The sequence below is a fragment of the Notamacropus eugenii genome, chromosome 5, assembly GCF_028372415.1.
Source record: "Notamacropus eugenii isolate mMacEug1 chromosome 5, mMacEug1.pri_v2, whole genome shotgun sequence".
In the NCBI taxonomy this organism is placed as follows: Eukaryota; Metazoa; Chordata; class Mammalia; order Diprotodontia; family Macropodidae; genus Notamacropus; species Notamacropus eugenii.
In genome coordinates this window covers 230,695,472-230,722,844 of record NC_092876.1, presented here as the reverse complement: position 1 = coordinate 230,722,844, position 27,373 = coordinate 230,695,472, and the positions used below count along the sequence as shown (strand labels likewise).

The 27,373-nt window shown below is 36.7% G+C and overlaps 1 protein-coding gene across 2 annotated transcripts in view; it reads left to right on the top strand.

The window, feature by feature from the left end:
* Positions 1-27,373, top strand: part of LRP2 (LDL receptor related protein 2) — a 253,428-nt gene that overhangs the window by 27,945 nt on the left and 198,110 nt on the right. For both annotated transcript variants that reach the window (XM_072612238.1, XM_072612237.1), the window contains exons 2-4: positions 16,913-17,020; positions 18,559-18,681; positions 25,469-25,585. In XM_072612238.1, the coding sequence (XP_072468339.1) occupies positions 16,913-17,020; positions 18,559-18,681; positions 25,469-25,585 (348 nt within the window). The remainder of the gene's footprint in view (positions 1-16,912; positions 17,021-18,558; positions 18,682-25,468; positions 25,586-27,373) is intronic.

Below are 27,373 nucleotides of genomic sequence, written 5' to 3'. Positions count from 1 at the left end.
TAAAAATATTTTCCTTTAGAATGAAAAAAAATCTTATTATTTAGTAATAGAAAATATGAGAAATAATTACATAAGCATTTCTTATAATGCTATCTCCATCAAGTTGTTTTCATTTGTAGCATATTTTCAGCTAAAAGATCTAAGAGCAAGTATTGAGTGAGTATTACAAATATCTTTAGTGGTTCTAGGAGGCATTTTTATTTTCATTCCTTTGAACTTGAGAACTGCAGAAGCTTGGAACCTTTCTCCCCTTCCACCCCTCCCTTTAAACAACAAATCTTTCCAGTTTAGTTTCTCTTTGATTAAAACCTTGAATATCTTTACTGCCTCAATTCTGTGGTTTATATAGAAGTAGAAGTAGGGCTGGATGAAAGCCCTACTTCATTTTGTAATGAAGCCATTTTGTAATTATATAAAAAGAATTGGAGCATGTCTTATTATAGGATATCTTTATTAAAGTTAAAGGTCTTCCTTTTTATCATGTAAGCTAGATTTGGTGATGAAACTGTGTACTCACCATCTTTCACATCGCAAGTGCCCATAGTGACTTGAAACAGACACATGGAGGCAGCCATCTGAGACCCCTTTTTAAGGCCTTAGCCCTTGGATTCTCTTACTCTGTGATAACAGTGGTAGATTATTTTAGGGGCATGGGGGAGAACACTAACAACCAACCAGTGGAGTCAGTACAGAGCTTTTGTATGAGGTGGCATTTGATCCAGCACCTAGGGATTCAAAGAAGTGAGGGTGAGGGAACAGCGTGGGTGTTTGGCCTAGGTAAAGACACAGAGGTGAGAAAGGGAATATAATATGTGGGGAGCAACAAGTAGGTCAGTTTGACTTGATTACAGAGTATATGATGGAGAGTAATGTGAAATAAGTTTGGAAAGATAGACTGGAGCCACATCATGGAGGGTTTTAAATACCAATCTGAGAAGTTTGTATTTTATCCTAGAGTCTATAGGAAACCACTAGACCTTTTTTAAAATTAATCTATCAGTTCTTAGCAGGGGAGTGATATAATTAGATCTGTGTTTTGGGAATATAAGTTTGATTCTATGGATGACAGGTTGAAAAGGGGAGAGACTGGAGATAGAGAGGCCAATCAGGAGGCTGATGTGAGGGGTGATAAAGGTTTGAGCTAGAAGACAGCTGTGAGGAGAGCTGTGAAGGTAGAATTGATAAGATTGGATATGGGGGGAGTTCAACCTTGGAGGACACATAGTTAGGAGGCAGACCATGGAAGTGATATTCTGCAAAGTAGATGAAGAAGGACAGGGCAGACAGACAAGAGGAAGACCAGGAGAAACTGAGTGTCAGGAAGATCCAGGGGAGAGACAATATGTAGGAGAGAATGAACAACAGTGTTAAATACTTCAGGGCTCCAGAAGGAGTGGATTTAGCAGTTGTGAGATCATTGATAACTTTGGAGTAAGCAGTTTCAGTTTAGTGGTGGGGAGGGAAGACAGATTACAAAGGATTAAGATGTAAGTGAGAGATGAGGGGATGGAAGCAAAAAAATGTAGGTGGTTTTTTCTAGGAGTCTTTTTGTGAAAGGAAAAAGCGATATTGGATAAAAGCTTGAGGGAATGGGGAATGGCAGGGAAGATGTGGACGTGTTTGTATTCAGCAGAGACAGAGCTGAACTCCTATAGTTTACTGACTATAAGAAGAGGTTGAAGGTGAGACAGACAGACAGAGAGAGGCAGAGACAGAGACAAAGAGAGATAGAAACAGAGAGACAGAGAAAAAGAGAGAAACAGAGAGAGACAGAAAGACAGAGAGACAGAGACAGAGACAGAGAGACAAAGAGGGGATGGTTGGTTTATTGAAGGGGCAGCATCCCTGAGGACACAGGAGGGGATGGGATAGAGGACAAATACAGGCATATGTAGGTTTAGGCAAGAAGAAAGGCCACCTCTTCCTCTGAGAATAGAAGCAGAGTAGTAGTAAATGGAGGATGATATTAAGGGATTTTGAAGTATAGAATTGGGGAGAAGAGACTGAAGTCTTCAGTTTTCTTGGTAAAGCATGAGGTGACGTCCTCAGTTGGGAGGAAGGATTGTTTAGATGGCTTGAAGAAAGAAAATAAGGTTTGAAACAGATGCTGTGGGAAGGGTGATAGTCAAAGAGGAATAAAACAATTATCATGCAATTGTGAAGGCCTAAATGAGATAACTAATTTGTAGGGGATCCAGTTAATATAGTCACGTGATTTTCCTCCAGCATGGTAAGAGTTATCCAGCACTGGGTATTTGAAAGGGATAAGTCGCAATAAGACAAGGGTATGAGAGATTTGAGGATAGCATTATTATTTTATAGGTGAGTCAAGTGGAGTTAAAGAAGGGAAAGTGACTTGATAGTCAGGTCTAGGTCTCTGGAAAACCAATCCAATGCTCCTCCTGCTTCACCTTTTCATTTCTTTATGTTGAAAATCTTTCTGAAATCAGAGACTCTTAAGTCTAGGTGTTAGAAATAACACTTGTAACCCCAGAAGTGCCATATGAATCTGATATTATGATATTTTTATATAGTTCAGTTGTCTCATTTGACAGAGGAATAAACTAGAGTAGTTACATGACTTGCACAAAGTCTCACATCTGATTTATTTTTAGTAATCTGCTTTTCTGTCTTTGAAAATAAAAGTACTGAGGATAATTTAATCATTATTTAATGCAGGTTTAGGAAGTGTAGATACTGGTTGGGATCTATCCAAAACCAGAAAAGTTTTTTTAAATAGCAAAATAAACTTCCAATTCCTCATTTTCTTGGGATTGCTTCTTTCTTTTAAAAGTCCACATAAAAATGCCAGTTAATAGATAATTCTGATTATTTGTGTTCCAGTGAATAGAAATGCAATTTTCTTGCATGTAATTTTTAGTATACTATAAAACTGGAATCATGGGTCCCTTCTTGTTTTTTCCTGAAGACACAGTTCTAGAAAATGGTATTTCCATGGCTTGACCTAGTAACATGTTTGTATGTAGCATGACCTACTAGCATGTAGTATGCTTGGAATAATAACTGTTTCTAAATGTGACATTGTTTTTTAGGTTTATTGTTGAGAATAGTTAAAACAAACAGATCAAACAAAACAAAAGGAAAGGCTTTGGGCTGGTGCTTGGGTTACTGTTTCTGTAATCACCAGGGATAAACTTGGAAACAACTTGTGGGTGATTTTCTTGTTGTGATATCACCATGTCATGCCATTGTTGGAATGTCTGACACCATGTTACCCCGAATGAGCATTGTTTAGTGATGATAGAATGTTGACAAACTGTGTCCACACAGTGTTGTATTGCCTCAGGTCATCATAGTCACATTATAGCACAAAGTGATGACATTTATAGGGCCTGGAAAGTGATTTGAAGACCTATAAATGCTGCCTAAGCCCAGGCATAACAAACCAGGGCCAAAGCGCTTCTGGCACAAGAGATAACCTGCTAGGGAGACCTGACCTCAATTTCTTTTTAGCTTATCCTTCAGGCCTGCTGAAAATCTGTATGGTGAGAGAGATTATGGAGGTTCAGATTCATTTGCAAACACATTGGATTTTATTATGTGGAATTCCCAAGTTAGCAAGATCAACTGCTCAACTGGAATTAATATGAGAAAAGCGAAATCCATATATTTGTAATATGCAAATCATATGACTGAAAATCCTAGTGTTCATTTTGCAACTTTAGTAACCATTCTCTTACAGAGTTCCCCTTTCTTCCAAGTCTTACTTCACAACTTTTGAATTATCTTGATATTTCTTCTCTGAAGGATCTCCAAATTGTCTATACCAGTCTTTAACTGTGGAATCTAGAACTGAATATTTTCTAAATAGGAACTGACCAGGGCTGAGAAATGTGAGGGTGATTATTACTTCATGGTGTTGATTCTACTTAGGCATTGTACAATTAAGATAGAAAAGTTGAGTGTACGTGTATATTTATCTCAATACTGGTGGCTCTAGAGGAGCTGGAAGCAACCTACCTGTAATTATTAGTTAATATTTCATGATTTGGATGTGAAAGGCAGCATGGTATAGTGACAAGCCATTAGGTGTCAGAAGACCTGACTTCTAAATTCTGATCCATCAACTAACCATGTGAATTTGGACAAATTATGTAGCCTTTCTATGACTCAGTTTCTTTATCCGTGAAATTGGGGTAGAGAAGCTTTATAGTCTTCAAGTTTTCTGGTAGCTCTACAATTCAATCTTTTTTCATCAAAAATCAAATACCCAAGTCATATTTCTAGGTGAAAATACTTATTTGCATGAAGAATCCCTTGATACCTTTTATTGTTTAATCTTATGTTTCATATTAACCTTAAAATGGATCGTCTATTAAAATAACTTTTACACTTTCATATATCAGGGATGCTAGAGCTAGAAGGGACCTTAGATACCATCTGATTCAGCTCTTTGTTTTTTCTTCTGATAACTCTGAGCTAAGTATCAATGTTTTTATTTTACATGTGAGAGATGTGTACAGAGAGTGTAAAAATGCAGAAAGCTAAAAAGAGGAATTAGTACATGAATTAGAAAAACAGAATAACTCAGATTTTTTATTTGTATTAGAAAACAATTGGATACAGGTTATCAGAGGGATTAATTATTAGAATGTATTGTTCAATAAGAATCTTTTCCTCTTGGTCAGATTTCAGTTGGATAGTGAAGTCTCTTTGGTATTTTTGCCAAAATGACTGTGTTTCTAAACTGTTTGAGCAAATTCTCATTTCCCTTTCAGAATTAACATGTGCATATAGTGAAATCAACTAGTATTTTTGTCCTTGGACCATTGATTTAGAGCTAGATAGAATCTTAGAGGTCATATATTCCAACTTCTCTTATTATATGGAGAATGAAACTAAGGCAGAGCTTAAGTGACTTGTCTATTAGAATATAAGCTCTTTGTGAGTAGGGACTCACTCATTCTTGTTATTTGTATCCCCCAGAATCCCAGCATAGTGAAGTGCACATAATAAGTGTTAAGTAAATGTCTACTGATTGATGGCTTTGGATAACTCAAAGAGTAAAAAGAATTTTACTATTAATATTGGGCAGAGGAAAGATCTGAACCCAGGTCCTCTGCTTCCCAAACCAGTGCACCATGTATCCATAACCACCATTTCCATTATGATGGAACAGCTTTTGGAAGGACTAAGAGAAGGCAAATAACAGCCCAGGGAGTCTCATCATCACCTTCATCTTCACCATCACTACCATTATCAATTATTCTCCTCTTTATCAAAGTTATTTAGGAGTGTTGAGGCCAAGTGCTAGTTGCTTGGATCTGAAGTCAGAGGAAGTGGGTTCAAACCACAGTTTGGTAATTGCTGTTGCTAATGGCCTTGGTGATCTGTTACTTCATCACTCTGGACCTCACATCTCTTCTCTGTAAATGAAGGGGTGGAACTAGTTAATCTCTAAAGTTTCTTCTGAATTGATGAACTTTTGACCCCCTGTGACATATAAAGTGGTTTTCTAGACTTGGTCACTGGTTTAGGAGCATTTGGTAGAGGGATTTCCTGGTGTAGGCATTGCTGAAAGTCCTCTGCCGCTTATCTCTCAGACATCTCTTACAAATTTAAATCTATGGTTCTATGACTTAGGAATTTAAAGCCATGTTTTAGATTTGCTTCATGCATGTAGACATAGCTTCAGGGTTACTTAAGAAGATCATGTTGTTCATTTTTCCATTTCCTTCCTTCCTTTCTTCTCAGTATACTCTATATTATTTTTATTTTTGCATATGTCTTTCTGAGTGATGAAGGCTTCTTGAGGGCAGAAATTTTTAGTCATCTTTATGTCCTCTTCTGTGGTTAACATCGTGCCTTGCACACAGTAGACACAATATATGCTTGTTGGATTGAATTAAATGAATTCAGCCTTAGGTAGACAAAGATCAAGAGTACCACAGAAAACTTCAAAACTGTGGTGAGGTAAGATAAAATATTCCTAAAATGTTAAAATATTACAGACCACCAGGCAAAAGGGCACTTGTATGAACTTTTTTTTAAGAAGAGGTTCAATGTTCCTGGTATGCAATTAGTGACTCATAAACTCCATTCAAGTAGCACATGCTGGCCACATTGGGAATTGGGCCAATGCTGAGTAGGGATGAATTTCCAAGTTGTGCCATCCCTGAATCAGAAAGGATGAAAGACTGTGATTTATGATCATGGGAGTTAATGAGCACTGAATTTTAGTCTCCATGTGCCTCCAGTATCTCTATCTTACTCTTCATCTCTGCATTTTTCTTTCTCTCACATTCCTCCTGCCTTTGACATCTTATAGTGTTATAGGAGCACAAACTTAGAGCTGGAAGAGACCTTTAGAAGCCATGTAGTTTAACCTTCTCGTTTTATGGATGAGAAAACTGAGGCATAGAGAGGTCAAGACTCATGACCAAGAAGTGTCTGAGGCAGGATTTGAAGCTAGGCTTTCCTGACTCCAAGTCTAGTGTCCTATCCACTTTGCCATGCTGCCTTGGGTTTATGATCTTGGGCAGTAATTTAGTCCCTGAGCCTTAGCTTTCTTATCTGTTTTACTATATGTATTATTCTCCTTGTAGGGCTACTGAGACAATGTATAACTGTGCTTTGTGAAAAACCTTAGAGTACTGTCAATAAATATGAACTATTGTTATTAATGTTATTATTTTTATCTGTGGCTTAGTTTTGAGATCAGTTCCTTTCAGGTTAGAGAACATTTTCAGATTAGCTGTATAGACTTTTGGGAACTAGGGTCCAGACAGAGAAGTAGTATACTTTCACCTGGAGGAGATTTTATGGTGAGGCAAGAGTTAGGAGCTTTGGAAAGGGGATTTAATGAATTGACCTGCAGTAGAGGGACATAGGGGAACTTTGATGGAGAAAGACATCAATCCATTCTGAAGGAGGTAATGAGAGCTGTGTTGAAGATGAGCTTTTTTGGTCTCATAAATCCCTGGCTGGCATTAGCTAACTGTTCTCTTAGAGGCAGCTGAAGCTGGTGAGGTATTTTAACTCCTTCCCTCATTGCTTTTATCTCTGCTTGTGACAGACACTTATTCCTAAGATGTCTACTTATAATTTCTGATTTCATTCATATCTTTGAAAGTGTTTTCCTTTTATGTAAAATCTGTGATGGATCATAACTTCTTTGTGATGTATATTTGTATATTGGTTATACATAGGGAGTACAAATGGAGAACACCAGTGACTAGTTGGAAATATACAGAGTTTAACTAGGTCAGAGGTTCAGATATCTGTTTAAAATGTTAAGAGTTTCTTCTGAACTGAGGATTGCAGAGTTGTATGTGTGAGAGGATTTTATGATGATGATTTATCTTAATAACTTTTATTTATAAGCTCCTAAAATAGTATATAGAGAGAACCATGTGGTCTAGGACCAATTTGCCTTAGGGTAAAGCATACAGTAATATTGTAATTAAAGCTAGATATCTTAGACCACAGGTGTGTCTGACAAATCACTCAACTCTAAACTATGGGCTGATCAGAAGCCAGGACTAAAGGGAAAGTCATGCCTTTGGTCCATCTACCTCATGGGATGAGAAAGGCATGGTCAGGAAAGTGTCTTCTCATCTCCTTTACTGTTGGGAGGAAGAAGTCAAAAAAAAAAAAAGAGCACATGTCTAGCCAAATCTTGCTTTACAGTATGACTATGACACCTGTTGGTTACATACGTATGTGACAACTATCCTAAACCAGTACAAAAAAATGTGAGGATGGGCAGAAAGAATGGTGTTCTTTCTGAACACTTTGGACCAATCATTGAAACATACATACTGAACACTTTTGGCCAGTCAATCGAATCTCACAGTTGGAAAGAGGCCATCTAGACCAACATAAACTGGAGTAGCATTTCCATCCTCTGCTTAAAGGTGTCCAGTTATGGGAAACATCACCTCCTAAGGTAGTCCGTCTCTTTGGCATAGCTGTGTTAGGAAGATTATCTTTTTGTCAAGTGGAAATAACTTTTTCTGCAAATTCTCCCCAGCATTCATAATTTCTAATATTTTGAATGAAGATATCCAGTATGACTTGCTGAACCCCTTGTTTTTGGGGATTATTTAGATACATTAGGAAATAAAATGACCATCATTTACATAGTTTTGAGGGGGAGAAGAACATGGAAGGGAAGATGTTTGAAAAGTTCTTTATGCTTGGATAACCAGATAGCAAAAACAAAAACAACAAAAAACAACCCACCAACAAAAACATAAAGATGTTATATCTATTGTTCTGCTTTCTACAGTAGTTATTCTTTAAGTAAATGGAGGAGTAAGCTGTGGATTTCAATCTTGGATTTTTTTTTTACCTGCTATCTTTCTCTGGAATGGAGAAGCAGATGTAGACTCAGTGACTGCTGGGGAGGATTCCAGAGTTAAGCAAGTGCCTCCTGAGTTAAGATTCTTTATCATAATCTCAGTGAGATGATTTCAACATACTGGTACTAGCAGCAGAAACACAGAATTACCTAATCCTAAGGTTCTCTTTGAATATTTCATTTTTTATGGGCGAGAAGGTGTGTAGCTACTAAGGTTTCATCCAGCTCTAAATCTATGCTCCAACGAATCCGAACTTGAGTTGCCTCTGCTATTTACTAGCTATGTGATTTTGGGACAGTCAGTTGAACCTCCCTCCTTGATTCTTAGTTTCCTCATCTGGGGATAGCAATACTTGCACCATCCACCTTAAAGGGTTGTTTTGGAGGAAAGCCCTGTGTAAATTTTAAAGTCCTATATACATGGTGCATTTGTAGTAAGCATGTAGCAGTCATTGTACCAACTGATTTTATACCATGTAATAACTGATGTCTATAGCATTTTAAAATTTACAAAGCATTTTATAAACAATCTCATTGGAGCCTCATAACAACCCTATGAGGTTCAGTACTGACTGTATTATTATGCACATTTTATAGAATGGGAAACTGAGGCACATAGAGGTTCACTGTCTTGATCAGGTTTACATAGCTAGTGTAACCCAACTTTATCTTCCTGACTCTGGGTCTCGTAGTACCCCTTCTCTTATATGATACTTCCTTTTTCAGATATGTCTTGGAAGAGCAATGTTATTTCAACTCATCCTTCACAGGGATAGACTAATTGTTATGAATATCCTTAGTTTTAATTTGAAGGAACCCAAGGGCATCATTGTTACTTATTGCAATGGAGGCTGAGGTGAAACATCTATTGTGTATCCTCTAGGGAAATAGTTTTTTTTTAAGCACAAAAAATACAAAATAAATTTTCCTGCCACCTATCAGGTTAAATGAAAGACCTAAGGTGAGAATATAGACCAACATTTGGTGTGCTCTAAAACTAAAGATAAATCATTTTGTTAGAAGTCTGATGTTGTAAATGTTGTGTGTCTGGACTTTTTTGTTCCTTCCCTGTCCTAAGTTCTGATTTCATCAGTCTCCTTAATTATTTAGGTATCTCCAGTCTTGGAAGTGAGGCCCAAATGAGTGGACTGCAGCCTGGAGATACTGAACAGGCTCCAAGGGTGAAGTTGAATTATGTTGATCTTCTTCACTCATTCCCGTTGTCATTTCCTGACCACCTGACCGGCATACGGCTTTTAGGTCTGTGGGGATTGAGGGAGCAGGTATAGGTTGAACTTGAAGGACATGGAAGTATTCTGACCAATGCATGGTCACAAGATCCATGTTCTAGTTTAGCATTATACTTGCCAAGGGTAGCTTTGGAGTTATCACAGTCTGGAGTTGAATTTGATCTTACTGTCTCCAGTCTGACATTTCTACCTGACTAATTTTTCTAAAAGCAAAAACAAAACTCTCATCATTCATTAATAAATATCTACTGCATTCCTGCTTTGTCCAGGATACTATACTTGGCGCAAAGGATGATACAAAGAGAAGAAAACTTGTCCTCATGGAGCTTGTACTCTAGTAAGAGAGAGATGCCAAGGACCAAAAATCTGTAAGGTAGAATATGATAAGTCCACATGAAAAGTACCAATAAAGTACTTTGGGACTTAGGAGAAAAAATATTGGGGAGAGCTTTATGGAGTATGTGGTATTTTAGTTGAGCCTTGAAGAATGTGTAGGAAATGGACAGGCAGGGACGTGAAGGAACCCTGTGAGTAAAGACACAGACAAGAAAATAAAGGAAGTCTATTTGGGAAATGGTGAGGGGCAGAAATTTGGTACTTAATTATACCCTGCCTTGCATTTTTATTATACCATCTCTTCTCAACTAAAATTGTAAGTTGTTGAAGATAAGGCCCATTCTTCATAGTTCTGTGTATCCCCTACGACACCAATAATATTTTCACCTAAGCGAATATGGCCCTTGTAACAAATTTGCATAGTCAAAGAAAGCAAATTCCCACATTGGCAGTGTCTAAAGATATAGTTCTTATTCTTTATCTTAGTGTATCAACTTTCATGCAAGAGGTGAGTAGCATGCTTTATCATCAGCCATCTGCAGTCCTGATTAGTATACTGCATTGATCAGAGTTCTTATCTTTCAAAGTTGTTTTTCTTTATATATTTGTTCTCTTGGATCTTCTCATGCGACAATGTGTGGGAGGTACAATCATATAGTCTCAGAGTTGGAAGGGACTTTAAAGGACTTCTAATCCATATTCCATAGCTGAACAGTACAAAGATTATACAACTATTTGTCATATATGTTGTAGAGATTTCATAGTTGTTGTATGAATGAATAAAAAACATTTATTAAGCACTTACTATATGCAAAGCACTGTGCTTAGTGCTAGGATACAAATAAAAAAGCAAGATAGTCCCAGCTCTCAAAGAACTCATTCTAAATGGGAAAAACTTCACCTTAGGAGGTTTTGAGCTGCAAATCAAATGGAAAGGCCTAGTGGTCCCTAGAGTTCAATAGCAAGCATCTTCTTTAATGATATTTCTAGTTATAAAATCAGTCATTTCTGATACTGAACCATTTGGAAATGCCAATGGTCTTGTTTATAAGACCGTTCTTTTCTCAGTCTTTATTAGCTGTTTGGGCTGCAGAGCAGGGAGCAGCAAGACCTCCAGAATAGTTGGCATGTCCCATCTCCACAAGCAAGGCCTTTCTGGAAGATGATTACTAGGATTATGTTGGGCTGGCAGCACCATTGGTGATCTGGGGTGTATCTCTCTACCTGGGACTCTCAGGCTTCCATGTCTGGTAACAATTGGTTGGGAGCCGGTGTTGTTGGTGACAGGGTTGTGGCCTCTTCTTCACAATGGTCACTTCCCTTGATAGCTGGAGAGAGGATATTGCTAGGAGCAGGACTATTGGTTTGGAGGGTAATTCCTGGGGCTGATGAGATGGGCTGTCTCCATTAGGGTCTGAGGGAAGATGATATTGTCAAAGTATCGTCAATGGCTTGAATCACCTGGAAAATGCCTTGCAGCTGCCTCAGTTAGCAAGATGAACCTGTTACTTACTGAGGCATCTCTTTCTCTTTGGACAGCTTTAATTTTTAGGATTTTTTTATTCCAAATCTAAAAATGACTCTTTATAGTGTCAGCCCATTGCTTCTAGTTCCTTATGGGATTAAGTAGCATAAGTTGAATTTCTCTTCCTCATTGAAACCTTGCAAATACTTGAAGACAGTGACCATGCTCTACCTACATCTTCTCTTCTGTACATCAAACATCTGCAGTTCAACTGCTCGTAGTAAGTCAATCAATCAATCGCTAAGTAGTGCCTACTATGTGCCAAGTACTATGCTAAGCTCACAGGATGAATAAAGAGGCAAAACAATCCCTGCCCTTAAGGAGCACGCAGATGACAGCATGGCATTGAATCCTCTCACTGCCTTGAATGTCCTTCTCTGAACATGTTCCACTTTGTCAGCATCCTTCCGAAAATAATGGTACTCAGAAATGAAAACAATAATCCATGTAAATAGGTATTTTATTGATTTGCTGAACATGGTAACATATCACTGACTTCAATACTTTAAAGCATCTGTGATTTCACTGGTCTCAGTGCTTCCTTTGCCTGTATCTTAGTAGACTGTTGAATTTCTGGGCCAATAAAAATAAAATCTATCACCTGATGACCGCTGTTCTGGTGATCAGCTTCTTTGAACTTCATAAGCCTGATCCTCAGATAGCAAATACACATTTATTTCCAAGCCTAAATAACATGTTTTTATAGCTTTTAAATTTTGTTTATATTTTGCATGCACTTTCATGTGTATGTTATCTCACCCTGACAAAATGTAAGCTCCTTGAAGACAGGAACTGTTTCATTTTGTCTTTGTGTCTAAAATGCCTTGTCACATTCTTGGAACATTTGTTGTTCACTCGTTTCAGTCATGTTCAACTCTTCTTTACCTAATTTGGCGTTTTCTTGAACAAAGATACTTGAGTGATTTGCAATTTCTTTCTGTACCTGATTTTACAGTTGAGGAAATTGAGGCAAACAGGGTTAAGTGACTTGACTAGGGTCATACAGTTAGTAAGTGTCTGAGACCAGATTTGAACTCAGAAAAATGGGTCTTCCTGACTCCATTCACTACACCACCTAGCTGCCATGAGAGGTAGCTGTAGCTTCAGCTGAGGCAGATCAAAATAACTCATCATTTGCCTCCAACTCTTGCTATGATTGTTGTTTATTTTCATCATTTAGAGGGTTTTTAGTATTGAGCCATGGGCTAAAGTAGCAGAAATTAGCACATGGCCAACTTTCTTCTTCAGGAATATCTTATTACTGTGAGCACCAAACCATCATCTGACTCCTGAACGCCGCTGATATTTTAAAATGAAGTTTAAAAAAAGGCCTTAAAAATTAAGAACTTGCCTTAAAATACTTTCTTAGAAATTTCTTAGAGAACCCATGTAGGAAGATCAGTCACATTTGGATACTATTAGTCCTTTGGTGACCCAACTACACCTCTGTAGTTTTTAATTCATTCACTCAATGCACTTGTCATTGTTGGAAAAGTCTGTCTTGAACTTTTTGAATCTTATTTGTAAATTAGGAAGGTTACAATGAAAAGAACCAATTACTAGTCAGTCTGTGCTTAGATTTCTTCTTATGTCATTTTTGAGTATAATGGGTTTTTTGGGGCTTGGGGGTGGTGGCTACAGCTAGGGTAGAAGATAAGGGGTTGGTATTCAAAGGGATTCTTAATGCATGATTCCTCTAAGCTGTTATTTTTCAATCTGGTTTCATTTAACAAGATCTTTGACCTGAAACTTGGGTTGAGCCAATGGTATGCTGGTAAATATTTAACAATTGGCTTTCTGGGAAAAAATGTACTCATGATGGACTTTGAAATTTAACCTGCATTATTAACATGTTCTCTATATTCCTATAGAATAAAAATACCCTCAATAAATCAAGCCCAGATCTGTAGTGTTTGTCAGTTTCTGAGGTGGAAATGCCCACACGGAAAACTTAACAATCAGGTCTCTCAAGCAGGTTTGAGCTGGGTCCAGCACAATCCTAGTTATTTTAGGCAATTTCAGAAGAAAGAGATTGGTTAGTAGTGAAGCAAAATCATATCTTGCTTAAAGATATGTAACTGAAGATGAGGCTTTTTTAGAGAATTTTGTAAATTTTTGTAAATATTTTGTAAAGTACAGATACTTTACTTTGACCTAGGACCTTAAACCCAAGGTTTTAAGTCAGAATTTAGCATGCCAGGTTGTTTTTTTTTTTTTCAGATCTCCTGGACACCTATAGACTAAAACTTAACTTCTTAGTACTTCACCTTGTTCTATCAAGGCCTAGCATGGTGGCTAGCACGTAGGAGGTACTAAAGAAGGACTTGTCGAACAACAAAATAGGAATAGGATCACATGCCAGTGGGTAATTTGTGAGGAAAAATTTTTTTTTTTTTTTGCAAAACTACCTAGCAATCAAAGTGCAGAAAAGATAAAATGAAATCCAAGTATCTGTAACTGTTTTTCAAGCCCTTTGTATTTCTCAAGGGAGGCTAGTTTTCCTACATTCTAATTCAGTGAATACTGAGATTTCTTACCTCAGACAGAATTTGGTGTCTCTTAAGAGGCTTCAGGGCAAAGATAGTTTATTTTGTTTTCCATAAAGATATTTCTAATCAATAGTTATTTGGAAGTTGTAAATAGGCATGGAAGGTTCCTGTTGAAAGATGAATTTGACAAATGAATTATAGAGAATTTATTGATAAATGAATAGGCTTTGTTGCATCGTTTATCTGAAATAGTTTAGGGTGATTGGGAATGGGTTTTAAAATATTAAGTCCCTAAAAACTTTTCTTGCTTGACAAAATTTTCATAAACATTTAATGTCCTCAAACAGGTACAATTTTCCTGTGTTTTCTAATGATTGGTTTTGGTTTAAGAAAATATTTAAATAAATAGCTCTCTTGTGCCCTGTTAGGAATATGTTTAAATATAATGCTTTAGAAAAAACAAAACTGACCCCTATAATTTAATTGCACTAAATAATGTTTCTGGGGAAATTTATTGATTATACGTACATGTATATATATTTAAAAGGGCAATATCTTTTATGTGAGTTTTCTTGAAAATATCTTCTTTATAAACTAATACATTTTTAATTTAGGGCTATGAATACTTTAGAAGTAGACTGAACTTTATATTGTTAAATTTTTTTTCAATCAGAAGTTATTAGAAGCTGGTGAGACAAATACACTGAATTTACAAATAGATTAAGTTGGATTACCAACAATAGACCTAACTGATAAAAGTAATTTAATATATGTTATGTTAACAGTTAAACCCCCAAAGTCCCTAATCTTCTATGGAAATATTGCTTTGTAGAGCAAAATCCATTGAGAGGTTCTGGGATTCCAGAGTGAATTTGTACATTCCTTTAGGGCATTTTTGCAAGGGAGGTTGTTGTGTTTTAAAGGTAGTTGATAAGAGACCTGCACCACCAACCCCAGACCTGCACCACCAACCACCATCATGCATTAGTCTATAGAAGGTATTTGGGTGTATGTACTCCTGTACCACTCTGTACCACCATTTAGGCAAGGGAAATTTCTGACCATTTGCAGCATACATTATAAATCAGGATGTCACTACCAGACAATCAGATTTGAACATTCCATGCACAAAGTAGCCTTTATCCCCAAGGAATAGATCACTTAACTGTGTTTATGTGACTGTCGATATGCCTTTCCATTTACACAAAGTCAGGATGCATTATTTATTTTTTCTAGGAGTAGGTGGCTATGGTGTCTATTTACCTAATTTTTGATTGCGCTAAAAAATAATTGAAAATGGTAATTCATCACGATTGCTAATTAGCCCATGGGGGGATATTAAAAAAAATACAAACACACAAATGCTGAAGAATCAACTCCCTCCACCCTTATTCCTGCCACCTCGGACTCTGTAAAGAGAATGTTTTTGAGTCCTCTCCAAGATGTTTCTGTGTTAGTTGCTTTCTTTAAAATTCCCTGCTTGGCACAAGATGTTTAGGGAGGTCCTTGGCTAGGCATTAGGGTTAACTACAGAGGATTTACTTCTGCCAAGTTAGTGCCACTTGCTCCAGAAGACCTATGAAAAATCTGGATAAATATGTGTTGAATGAATGAATGGATAGAGGGGTGAATTTTTAGTCATTATACTATTTATGTTCTCCTCACATTACCAAGAAGACATGGGAATGCTTCTGTCTTTAGAAACTTGTATCCTTTGACAGACCCTAAGTTAATTTGGCTTCTAGAAAAGAGCAGAGACCTAGAATTTGGTGGAAAATGGCTCAAATACTTATTTAAAGCTTATTTCTCTGAGTCTAAAAATGATGTAGCTCTATGAACTTAGATTTTAAAGTACTGAAGATGGGAAATATTTAAAAATTATGGTGGTAGCAAATGATTTTATTTAGAAGTCGTATTCTCAGCTATGTTACCAACAGTGATGAATAACAATAAAAAAGCTATTTTGACTGTTCAGTGATTTGTCTCCAAAGTCTTGACCTATATGTTTATTATGTTGTAACAATACTATCTGGTCATCATATGCAAGGGTATTTGGTATAAATGTTATTGGAAAATGGAGGTGGGCTTATATGAGCAAAAACAATGTAGTCTTTTTCTACTTTATTTTCCCTTTTTGACCTATGATGGATCATAGATTTAGGACTGAAAGAGACTTTAAAGATCAACCCTTTCATTTTACAGAGGAGGAAACTGAGGCACGGGGAGGTTAAGTGACTTTTCCAAGGTCACACAGGCTGTAAGTAACAGAACTACAGAATACAAGATCTATCATCACAAAATCCTCATCATTACTATAACTTCTTCAGATCATTGTAGATTGATTTTTCCCAGAATACACTATTTCCTTGTCCATATCTTTGTATCTCCATTTGGGACAGAACTCTTCTCTGTCTCTACTACCCTACCTCTATGCTGCAAAGATTCTGAAAGGTCACCATAATATAGTTATATAAGCCTACTCTCCTCTGTATGTGTATTATGAAAAGATGGGAAAAGGGGCAGAAAGAAAAGGACTTAATCTAAATTTAAAGGGTTTACAAATTCAACTTGAATTTGGTTTAAAATCTTACTTGAAGAAAGTTTTTTTTTCTTTTAAACAATGCATTTTAGTAGAAAAGGCATTGAATTACATTGGATTTTCACCTAGAAGTGATTAAATTTGGTTTCTGATTCTGCTACCTATAAAAAAACTGCTTTACTTTGGAAAAGTCACTGCATCTTCTTGATTCTGTTTCCCCATTTGTAAAGAGGTATAAATATTTGCTTTACCTACCTCACAGGGATGTAGTAAGAAATGTGCATTGTGAATCTTAAAGTACTATTCAAATATTGGTTGTTATTATTATTGTATGTCTTCAAGGTAGGATGGGATTGTGATGCAAAGGGATTGCAAAGAAAATTCATTATTTTTGTATCACAGTTTGAATCTTTGATTAATTTTGTCTTTCTTTGGGGTATTGAATTACAGCATGTAACAGTGGGCAGTTCCGCTGTGGGAATGGCCGGTGCATCCCTGCTCATTGGAGGTGTGATGGAGCCAAGGATTGTTCAGATGACACAGATGAACTAGGCTGTCGTAAGTGAGGGGTGAAAGTGGAGGGACTGTAAAGAGGGGTATGAAAATTCATTTTATTAACATAAAAAGTTTGGGGGCATTTAAAACTTTGACACACAGAAAGTAGTATTAATTGAAAACTCTGGATGCTAGCTGTGGAATTCAGGGATGGAATCATGTCTTTTGAATTCTATATCTATGGTCCTATATCCTTGTCTTCTGTTAGGGTGTGAATCATATTTTCATCATTCTTAGATCTATTATTACATGGCTGTGTGCCAGAAACCCAATATACCACTGAAAATGTTCCTGAAGGTTTTTGGAAGCAAATTGAGAGGAATTTTGATTCATTCATTATGGACATTTTGTCTATCAAAAGAGAAAAATCAAGAGCATTTGGTAATTGAATGTTATGGCTCTTGGTCTGAGGAAGCTCATTTTTACATAAAGAGATTGGATTTGGTTTCTGACTCTGCCAACTATAATTGTTTAACTTTGGACAAGTCTCTGCATCTTCTTGATTCTGTTTCCTCATTTGTAAAGGGTTATAATATAATATGGTCTGTCTGAGGTATCACAAAGGAACTATAAGCACAGGTATTATGGCTGTATGTTAGATTATCTTTCCCAATTTAAATGCAGTCACCCGTGATTCCTCACCATGTCTTTTTAACCTCAGGTATCAACAAAATAGAAAAAAAGAAAGGACTGAGTCTTAAGTTGTTGGAGGAACTATATAGTGCAACAGTTGAATTCCTATTATACTGGTTGGGAGTGGCTGAGCATGAGAGGATGGGGAGATATATTGTATTATTGAGGAATACACTTATGGATATTAGTGGTATCTATTTACCTTCCCATTTAGTTACAATTAAGATGCACCAACTTGGGGAACCACCCTCCCCTTCCCCCGCCAACAGTGATGGAGCAACAATCCATACAATATTCCTCTCCTTTTTAGACATCACTTCTTCATCGTAGAATTTTTTAAAATTTAATTTAAAACTTATAATTGTAATTTCATAATTTGATCACTTTTAAAAATGTGAAATGAGGGTATTTTTGCATTTCATGTCTAACTTTTCCATATATATTTATTTTATTTTCCCTCAATTACATTTTAAAAAACAACTTTACCATTTTTTAAAGTTTTGAGTTCTAAATTCTATCCCTCCCTCTTTCTCCTCTCCCCTCCCTGAGACAATAAGCAATCAGATATAGGTTATACATCTTCCATATATTTTTACTTTGACTTATTAGTGTGTGTGAAACTCTGGTTAAGCCTAAGAGATCATCTGTCTTGGTTGTGAAGTAATGAAGTTGGATTTGGTTATCTCCAAGGTCCCTTCTACCTGTAAATAATAGGATCCTATATTTTAGTGATTATTCTTACTTAAAACTACAGACTCTCTTGTACTGTATTGCTATACTTTGCACCTAAGAGCATCATGTAGAATTTTATGGATATAAATTTGTTCATATAACTTTAAAATTGTTTACTTTTGAACCCCTTTTGCTGAACATTTGGCATGCTAAGAGATTTCTCTGGTTTGTTCTAGCTCATCCTTCTTGTGCAGCAAGCCAGTTTCAGTGTCACAGTGATGGAGAGTGTATCCCTCGTGTCTGGGTTTGTGATGATGAGGAAGACTGTGACGATGGGTCAGATGAACATCAGCAATGCCGTAAGTATTGACAGCATGGCAATGTTTGAATAGGATAACAGGGTCATATAAATTTAAGGCCACAGGGGATCTTGTGATCAACTGATCACAAGTCAACTGATATCACTATCTCATTTTACAGAGGAAGAAATTGATGTCCAGAGAAGGTAAAAATTTGTCCACATATACGTAACCAGTAATTGGCAGAACTCAGGATTTTAAACTAGATCCTCTGATTCTGAATCCAGTGATCTGTCCATATCTCATGAACGAACGCGGAAGGACATTCTAATTTGTCATTGATACAAAACATTCGATCTTATTTTACTGCTCATAAATGTTGACTAAGGAGCTTAATAGTTGAGGAGTCACAGAATCATAGCATTTCATAGGTGGGAGAGACCTCAATAGCCATCTAGTCCAAGCCAGACCTGAAGAATTCCTCCACTGCAAAACACCTAACATAAGTGGTCATCCACTCTTTTTTTTGAGGACCTCCAGTAAGATGGAAACCATTCCTCTTACGAATAACTTGGTAGACAGCTTTTCCTTATGTTAAGCCTATGGAAGCTGCCTCTTTGCCTCTTGTTCTTTTGACTCATAGATCTGCCCTCAGGGGCTAAGCAGAACAAATATAATCCCTCATCCAAAAGAAGAGAGATACTTTTAGGTCCAGGAGACTGTGCAATATAACTATCTCATTATTTTGAAAGTGTGACTATGTGGAAGAATTGCCAATAAGTGTCAGTAGCTCTGGAAACAAAGTGCTCAGTCCTTTGCCCTTTTATGGATTATATCAGATTCTGAGGCCAAACTGGAAGCCTTTTTGATCTCTGCCTTCTGTACAGTTGCATCCTTTATGTAGGCTGTGGAAACTGGGTGGGCTGAGGAGGGGAAGGAAGAGCCTCTATTTGATCTGCTTCTTTGGAATTTGGTACATGCATACCTTTTGCTCTTTATTTTCCACTAAACTAAGCTTCCCTTTTCTGTATTTGTCCTTTACATATCTTATGTGCACACCATTGTTTGTATGTTATCTTTCCCATTAGGTTGTGAGCTCCTTGACAGCAGGGACTGTTTATGTGATCTTTCTTTCAATCCCTAATCTTAGTACAGTACCTGGTACCTAGTAAGGGCTTAACGGAGGGCCTAGTAATGACAGGAATGACATCACTGGTGGCTTCTCCTTTAGTTCCTGCTCCTACCATAATCACATCCTGTCCTGGATAATCTAGAAACATAGTAAAGTAAAACACATAGTAGTGAAAATTACCATCACTACATATATATATGTATATATATACATATACATATATATGAGAAGGATTCATATTTATAAGAATGACTTCATAAGACTCTAAGTTGAAGAATGGTTTCCATTTTACATTGGAATTTGTATATTGGTAGGCATTCTTTACACCACTGAAATCAGATTGGGAGAAAAGTAGAACAAAAACAACTGATAGTGCAACTCTTCTATGACTTAATTTTATTATTGTTTAGTCATTTTTCAGTCATGTTCAACTCTTCACGACCCCATCCAGGTAATTTTACAGATAAGAAAACTGAGGCAAACAGGGTTAAGTGACTTGCCCAGGGTCATATAGCTAGTAAATGTCTGAGGCCAGATTTGGACTCAGGAAGATGAGTCTTCCTGATTCCAGGAGGGGCACTTTATCCACTGTGCCACCAAACCGCCCTAATAGTCATTGTCTCCTATGATGTCATAGTTAATAACGGTTCATATCAATATTGTGCTTTACAAACATCTCATTTGAACCTTGCAACAACCTTGTGAGGTACTGCTATAAGTATTAGAATCTCCATTTTATAGATGAAGAAAGTGAAGCTTAAAGAGGTTAAGGGACTTAACCATGGTCACACAACCATCAAGTGTCAGGGTGGGATTGGAATCCTAGTCTTCCTCCTGTCCGTTCAGGCCAGGTTGCCTCTTTGGTTTTCAAGAACATAGGGTTGATTCCATGCCCGCAAGAGGCAGGTGAGTACTCTAATAGATGATAGGAAGTTCAATTAGATTGGGTATAAGGCATTGTGTTAGACAAAAGCAAAGAGTCTGTGCCCTCCGGAAGCTTACAATGTACAATGATAAATAAATGTAAGATAATTTGAGGAAGGAGAGAGTGTTAATTACCTAGTGGGAGCGAGAAAAGCTTTAGGAGGTGATATCTGAGCTGTGCCTTAATGGAGCTAAGGATTCTAAGAGGTTGGGGTGTGGAGAAAGTGCATTTTAGGCAGAGAGAACCACCTACATGAAGTCACAGAGATGGGAAGAGAAGTGTTGAATATGGGGAACTATCGGTTTTAAATGAGAAGTTGAGGGATTTGGATCTTATCCTAGAGGTGATAGGAAGGCACTTCCAGTTTTGGAGTAGGAAAGCTAATTTGTCAGTTAGGTAGAGAATCAGTGCTACAAAAATGACCACTAAGACCTACTAGTGTCCAAATAAATTAAAACCATTTGCTGAGCAGTGTCCTGCAAATTAAAAAATAATACTTTTAAACCCTCAACATAATGACGAGGTTTGGTCCCTAGAGTTCTCCAGCTCAATTACTCTCTTTAAGTTTGCATCAGTTTGCAAAGAAATTATGTAATTGGAAGATACTGGAGACAGCGCCATAGGTAACCTGAAAATTTAGGGAGTAAGTGTAGGGGTGAAGCAATGTGGATTAAATACCACGCACAAAGCTGATGGTAGGAAACATTAACAACTCAAGCATAGTACCAGTTCTCTAAGGCAAGGCAGGGTTTACAACCTATTTGGTATCATGAACCCCTTTGGCAAGCTAAAAAACCTATGGAACATTTTTCAGAATAATGATTTTAAATGAATAAAATAAAATACACGGAATCACAAAGAAAATGAATTCTATTGAAATAAAAATGATCAGTTTTCAACATATGTCTAAAGAAAAGCTCACAGATCCCAGAAGAAGAACCCCTGTTTTAAAGCGTATTTACATTTTATTGAGCCTTACTTATTTATAATTAAGTTTCTATTATTCAAAGACTAATCTTTTTCAGGCTTTTTATATCCATGGCCTGAGTCAGATGTGAGAGGGTAGGCTGTGTGTCTTCTGTGTATTGTGGACCAATCAATCATAAAACACTTATTAAGGCCCACTATGTGCCAGGAACTGTGGTAGGTACTGGGAATTCAGTCCATGACAGAAGGAGCTTACATTCTATTACTAAATATTGTCTGAGACACTGAGGATATTGCCCCCCTGTGTGATACCCTTTAATTTAGGTTAGACTCTGTTGCTGGGAAAATTCCTATGATGCTAGAATATAGAATTTCTAAGGATAGTAGGTAGCCTCACTATTCCCTATTCTCATCAAACTGAAAATGTAGAAATGTTCGTTAATTTGCAGGCTACTAGAAAAGGGCCTGCTTTGGGGTGGAATACCTCTCTGACTTTAAGATTAACAATTAGATTCCTACTACATATCACGAAAGGGGTTTTTCTGTTCACCATATGCATATTCTATAGAGACTGGGGATTTGTAATTTGCAATAGATCTCAGGGCTAATCTTCCCAGGGCCAATTTTAATGTCCATCAAGATTCTGGCTAGCAACTTAATGCAGTCATTGTCAACATAGTTGCCCCCGATCAAATAAAAAGCAGATGTTTTTTGATGGCTCCTTTGCATGGGGCCTTATTCTATCCTTGGATGCATGCTGATGGAGCTCCTATTGACTCCTGGATGCATGTATGAAAGATTGGAATTTGGCCCAGTACGTGGGAATCTTGTACTGAGTTAGAACCCTTTTCAGCCATGTCACTAGATGCCAAGGAGTCTTTTGATGAAGCAGAATAGAGATTTTTTTTTTTTTTAGAAAAATCCACATCAGACAAATTTGGTTTAAATCAAAGAATGTAGAAAATTTATTCTGTCTTTTTATGCTAATACTCAAGATTTTGACCAGGCACTTGGTCTTTTCCTTCATTCCTTTCTCCATCACTTCTCCTCCACAGCTGTGTATGTTGTGGGACAGTATGGGAAAAAAGGTGTATGTAAAAGACCTTTCTTTTCAGGGATGATGGAAACTCCTACTACCGCTCCTGGCCAAGTGTAGAGCAGGGAAAGACTTTAGACTGAAATTTATAAACAGATTGCAGACTGATTTTTGAATCAGGGGCAGCTTTTATGCTGTGATTATTGCATACTTAGGAATTACCAATATTTACTACATATACTTCTGGCTCAGTGTAGGGATAGGAGAGAAAATGTTATTGTTATCAAAGCTTAGTTTTTATGGAGGAAATATTACATATGTACATGAACATCAATAACTTTGTATAAGTACTTTACAAGCACTCAAATGCCTTTGGATTTTGAAACACTGAGCTTGGTAGTTGAGGGAACAGGGTTAGTTTCCTAACTTGTTAGTCCATTACTTTTTCTTAATAGTAGCCCTCTCTCTTCCCCAGAAGTATGTAAAAATAAATAAAAATCACTCTTTTTCACTACTCCCTCAGGATTAATTGCACCCTGGAAGAGTTGATGAGGATCTGTTTGCATGACAGTGAATTTCCTTTCCCCTTCTACTGTTGGAAGCTGGTTATCTAAATTCTTCAAACCATGTTGGTTGGCTAAACTTGAAATTTCATATTTGGCATATTTTTGTGTGTGCTTAATAGTACATAATTTAATTATAATTATTTAATTTTTTTGTCAGTGTCTTTTACAACATTTTAAATTTAAATGTTGCTTTTAATTTAAATTTTGCTTCCCTGACAAGTAGTAGGACCCCTAAAGGCTAAATATAGGATTAGAAGAATTTGAATGGTAGGAAAAGGTAAATTTAGGTCTTTTAGGCAGAACCAGTGAAAGGAAGGTGATGTTGACACCTGGATTAGTTTGCTTTCACACTTTCTCAATATTCCTTGTTTTTACTTTTCGGGGAAAGAAAAGAGATCTTTTCAATCTCAGGGGAGCAAATGGAAGCATAGACTTAAATTAAATAAATTCTACAGGAATTTAACAGAGGAGATTTAACCTTCTTCAGATAAAGGCAATTATATAATTTTAAGAATTTTGTGCCCGTACAGTGTGCAGAAATCAAACAATTTAACAATACCTACCTCTTAACTTTTATTTGATGAAGTAGATACAGAAATTGTGAAGCAAAATCAATCCAATTAAAGAAATATGTAGATTGGGTTAATTTTTCTTTGCTTTTTTTGGAGTTGATAGAGATTTCATAATGTAGAATTTTATCAGATACATGTTACAGATTAATTTTCAGCAATTAAGAAAAACATAATAAATTAACCACAAACATTTCAAATGTTACAACATTTGGGGAATGAGACAGGAAATAATACCAGAATTTTTTTAATGTCCAACTTACCAAATGGAAAAGCATCATCACATTTTACAGGATTTATATCTGTATAATTTTGCTTCTTTCTCTTAAGAAGTTCTTCTTCTCCAGGATATTTTTAGTAGCTGATTCTTTTCAGGTGTCTAACATTTTTTTAAAAAAATTTTCTTAGCAGGAAAAAATAATTTTGACATCTGAAAGTCTTTTCCCTGATGTATCCATGTGAAGCTCTATATTTAACTGCTGTTTGCTCTGGAAGTCTGAAGGCAGATGTCCCTTTCCAAAGAGAATCATGATTCTATTTGGAGAATTGATGAAAATCAGTTTCTTTCCTAAGAATTTCACTTATCTATATGTGAGGATAATTTTTCACTCTTAAAATTAGGTAATACAATTTCAGCTGCAGTCATTCTTACTTCACGTTTACCAAATGAGAGACACTGGGATATAGTAGATGGAATGCCCGGGACTAGAATCAGGAAGATTCTCCACTTCAAATTCTGCCTCAGACACAACACGTTGTGAGATCTTGGGCAAGTCACAACCTCTCAGAGTCGGTTTTTGCATCTGTAAAATGGGAACAGTGGTGTGTAGTTCAGAGGGGGTGCTGTAAATATCCACAGTGATAATGCATGGAAAGTGTTATCTTCATGTGAATTGGGATTGAAGTACCTTCCAAATCGAGCACTCAGATTCAGCAGATGGTTTTACCCATTTTAGCTAAAGATAAAAATCAGTAAAATTTGTCACTAGCTCTTGTAGATCCTATTATGATAAAGTATGTGAGTCCCTTAAAGAGGTCAAGGAATCTTTTCTTGATTAATAAAATCTATTCTTCAGCCTGCTGCTAAATTTTTTAGCCAGCCTTTCTCCTTAAATTATTTTTGTTTTATCTCTATGCATGTTGATCTTATTCTGGCCTACTTATTTTTTAACAAGGTTCCACACAGGTAAACTGACATTAATTAAGCATCTCTAGTTGGAGAGTATTGTTAGGCTAAGAGGAGATACGTGGTCTCTGGCCTCAAGAAACTTACAGTTAACAAACACAGATAGCCACAATACACAATATTTAGGGGGTAATAAAACACAAATATCTGTATGTATAGCTGTAATTTACGGTATCACATGGTAGGTGCATTAGTGAGTTAAAGTATGCTTGTTATCAGCTTGGGCAGGGGTGTCAGTATTTGAGTTGGGCTTAAAAGGTAAGGAATTTAGTACATGGGGAGGAAGGACGTGGGGAACAGAGCAGCAATGATAATCTTTACCTTGTATCCTGAAACACTGTTTTGGTGCTTAAAGCATGTAATCTGGCCTCCCTTTCCACACTTCCTTCTACTGATGACTTCACTGATACTTGGTAAACATAAGAAGACAGGGGGAGAATAGAACCCATTGGTCTGTATTTGAAGTGAAATATAAATTCAATGCCCTTTTCCCTTTTTTAAAATAGCTGGTCGGACGTGTTCAAGCCAGCAGATGACATGCCCTACTGGTCAGTGCATCCCAAATGAATACAGGTGTGATCGAGTTAGAGACTGCCCAGATGGAGCTGATGAGAGTGGCTGTCGTAAGTCTTTTGCGATCATAGCATTGTATTTGGTTTCACCTCCCATTCCCCTTTGGTATTTTAATCAATTTTTAAGATTAAGGGGGTTGTTGATGGATGGAAATGGTTACAATATGCTTCTTGTTACCAAATATCATGGCAAATTCTTTGGTGGATTAGGATTGATGTTCTGATATGATCCCATTATCATGAGACATTCTCCGTTTGTCCTGTCACAGGACGCTGAGTTCAAGCCTGCTGGAGTGTGGAGATTTTATCATTAAAATAATACCCGGTAACAACACCTTAAAGGAACAAAAAAAAAGTCACTGAATGAAAACACAGAATGGTTAAAGTCCACTGGAGTTAATTTTAACTTTTTAAAGAAATTCTTTAACAAGTTGTTGAATCAAGTCTTCCAATGGGTTTCTACTCCTGTGTGCTCATATTTTCACAAAATATTGCTCAAAAAGGTTATATTTAGAAAATGTGTTCTCCCATATGTCAGTAAATATGTCTTTTGTTTATTAATAACTGTTAAGAGTAGATGTATAAGAAATGATTAAGTCCTGCTTAAGCAATTTGCTCTTACTCTCCTTTGGGATTTCATGTAATTTAGTCCCTAGATGATATTAATGTTAATGTTTAAGCTGTAAATGCATATTATAAGCAAAGCTTTCCTTGTATACTTTTCTTACTCCATTTAAGTAGACAATATTATGTTGTGATAATGTTTTGTAATGTAGGTGATGAGAGAATGTGCTGAAACTCTGAATTCTTCTTAACTTTTCCAGTCTATTTCATTGTTAGAATTTCATTTTGGGTCAGACCAGTGGATATTCTAGTCTACTGTTAGGTATCTTTTATGGCATAGTGGTTCTCCATTTCAGTAAAATATGGTTAAAGATATATTCCCTCCAAAGCTATTTTTTCTCTGAATAATGAGTTGAGGTTTTATTAGTTATCCATGATTCTAGGGAACTGATAATGAATCACTTAGTCAGGCACTGTGCTAAGGGTACAAAGAATGCGAAAGAGTCTCTGCTCTCAAGGAACTCACAGTCTAGAGGGAGAGACAATATGAAAACAATTACATACAAAATGATATATGCAGGCTAAGTTGGAGATAAATGATGTTTAAATACATTGAAAATGTAATAATTGACTATTAAGCCACAGCACATCCTTGTCATTTCCTGCTCCTCCCTCCCCCACCAAAACGAGAGATATGCAGAAAATATCAACTCAAGCTTGCAATTATAAATTAGGCAATAAGGTTTCTAAAGAAAGCTGAAATCTTTACACAAAGCAAATTTAGATATAAGGAACAGAAAATCTTCAAAGGGATACAGGAACTTCACTGAGAGGTTTATTTACATATCCATATCCATGTTTATGAGGGTATTAGAAAATTGGACACCCAGCCTATTGCCTGTCCTTTCACCTTTTACTTACAAATGGATAGAAAGGAATGTTTAATCTGAAACGCAAGAGGGGCAAAAGGAAACGGTATTTTGAAAGAAAAGGCAGCCAAGACAGATTATTTGAACTTCTCCCATGTGTATCACCTGTAGCCAACTCTAAAATCACTAGTAAAACCTCCTTATGACTTTGCTAGTGGACCATGGAATCTGAGGTCACTCTCTGCTGGGAAAAAACAAAAACACAATCTGCTCTCATGAGTTGGCGTGAGTATCCTTGCTGCACAATAGTAGACAAGGAAGGGAAGAAGTTTTTAGAAATGTACATAGGAGAAGTAAATTTGGGGTATTAAGATTTTTTTTTTGGTTGGAAAACATAAATCTTGTT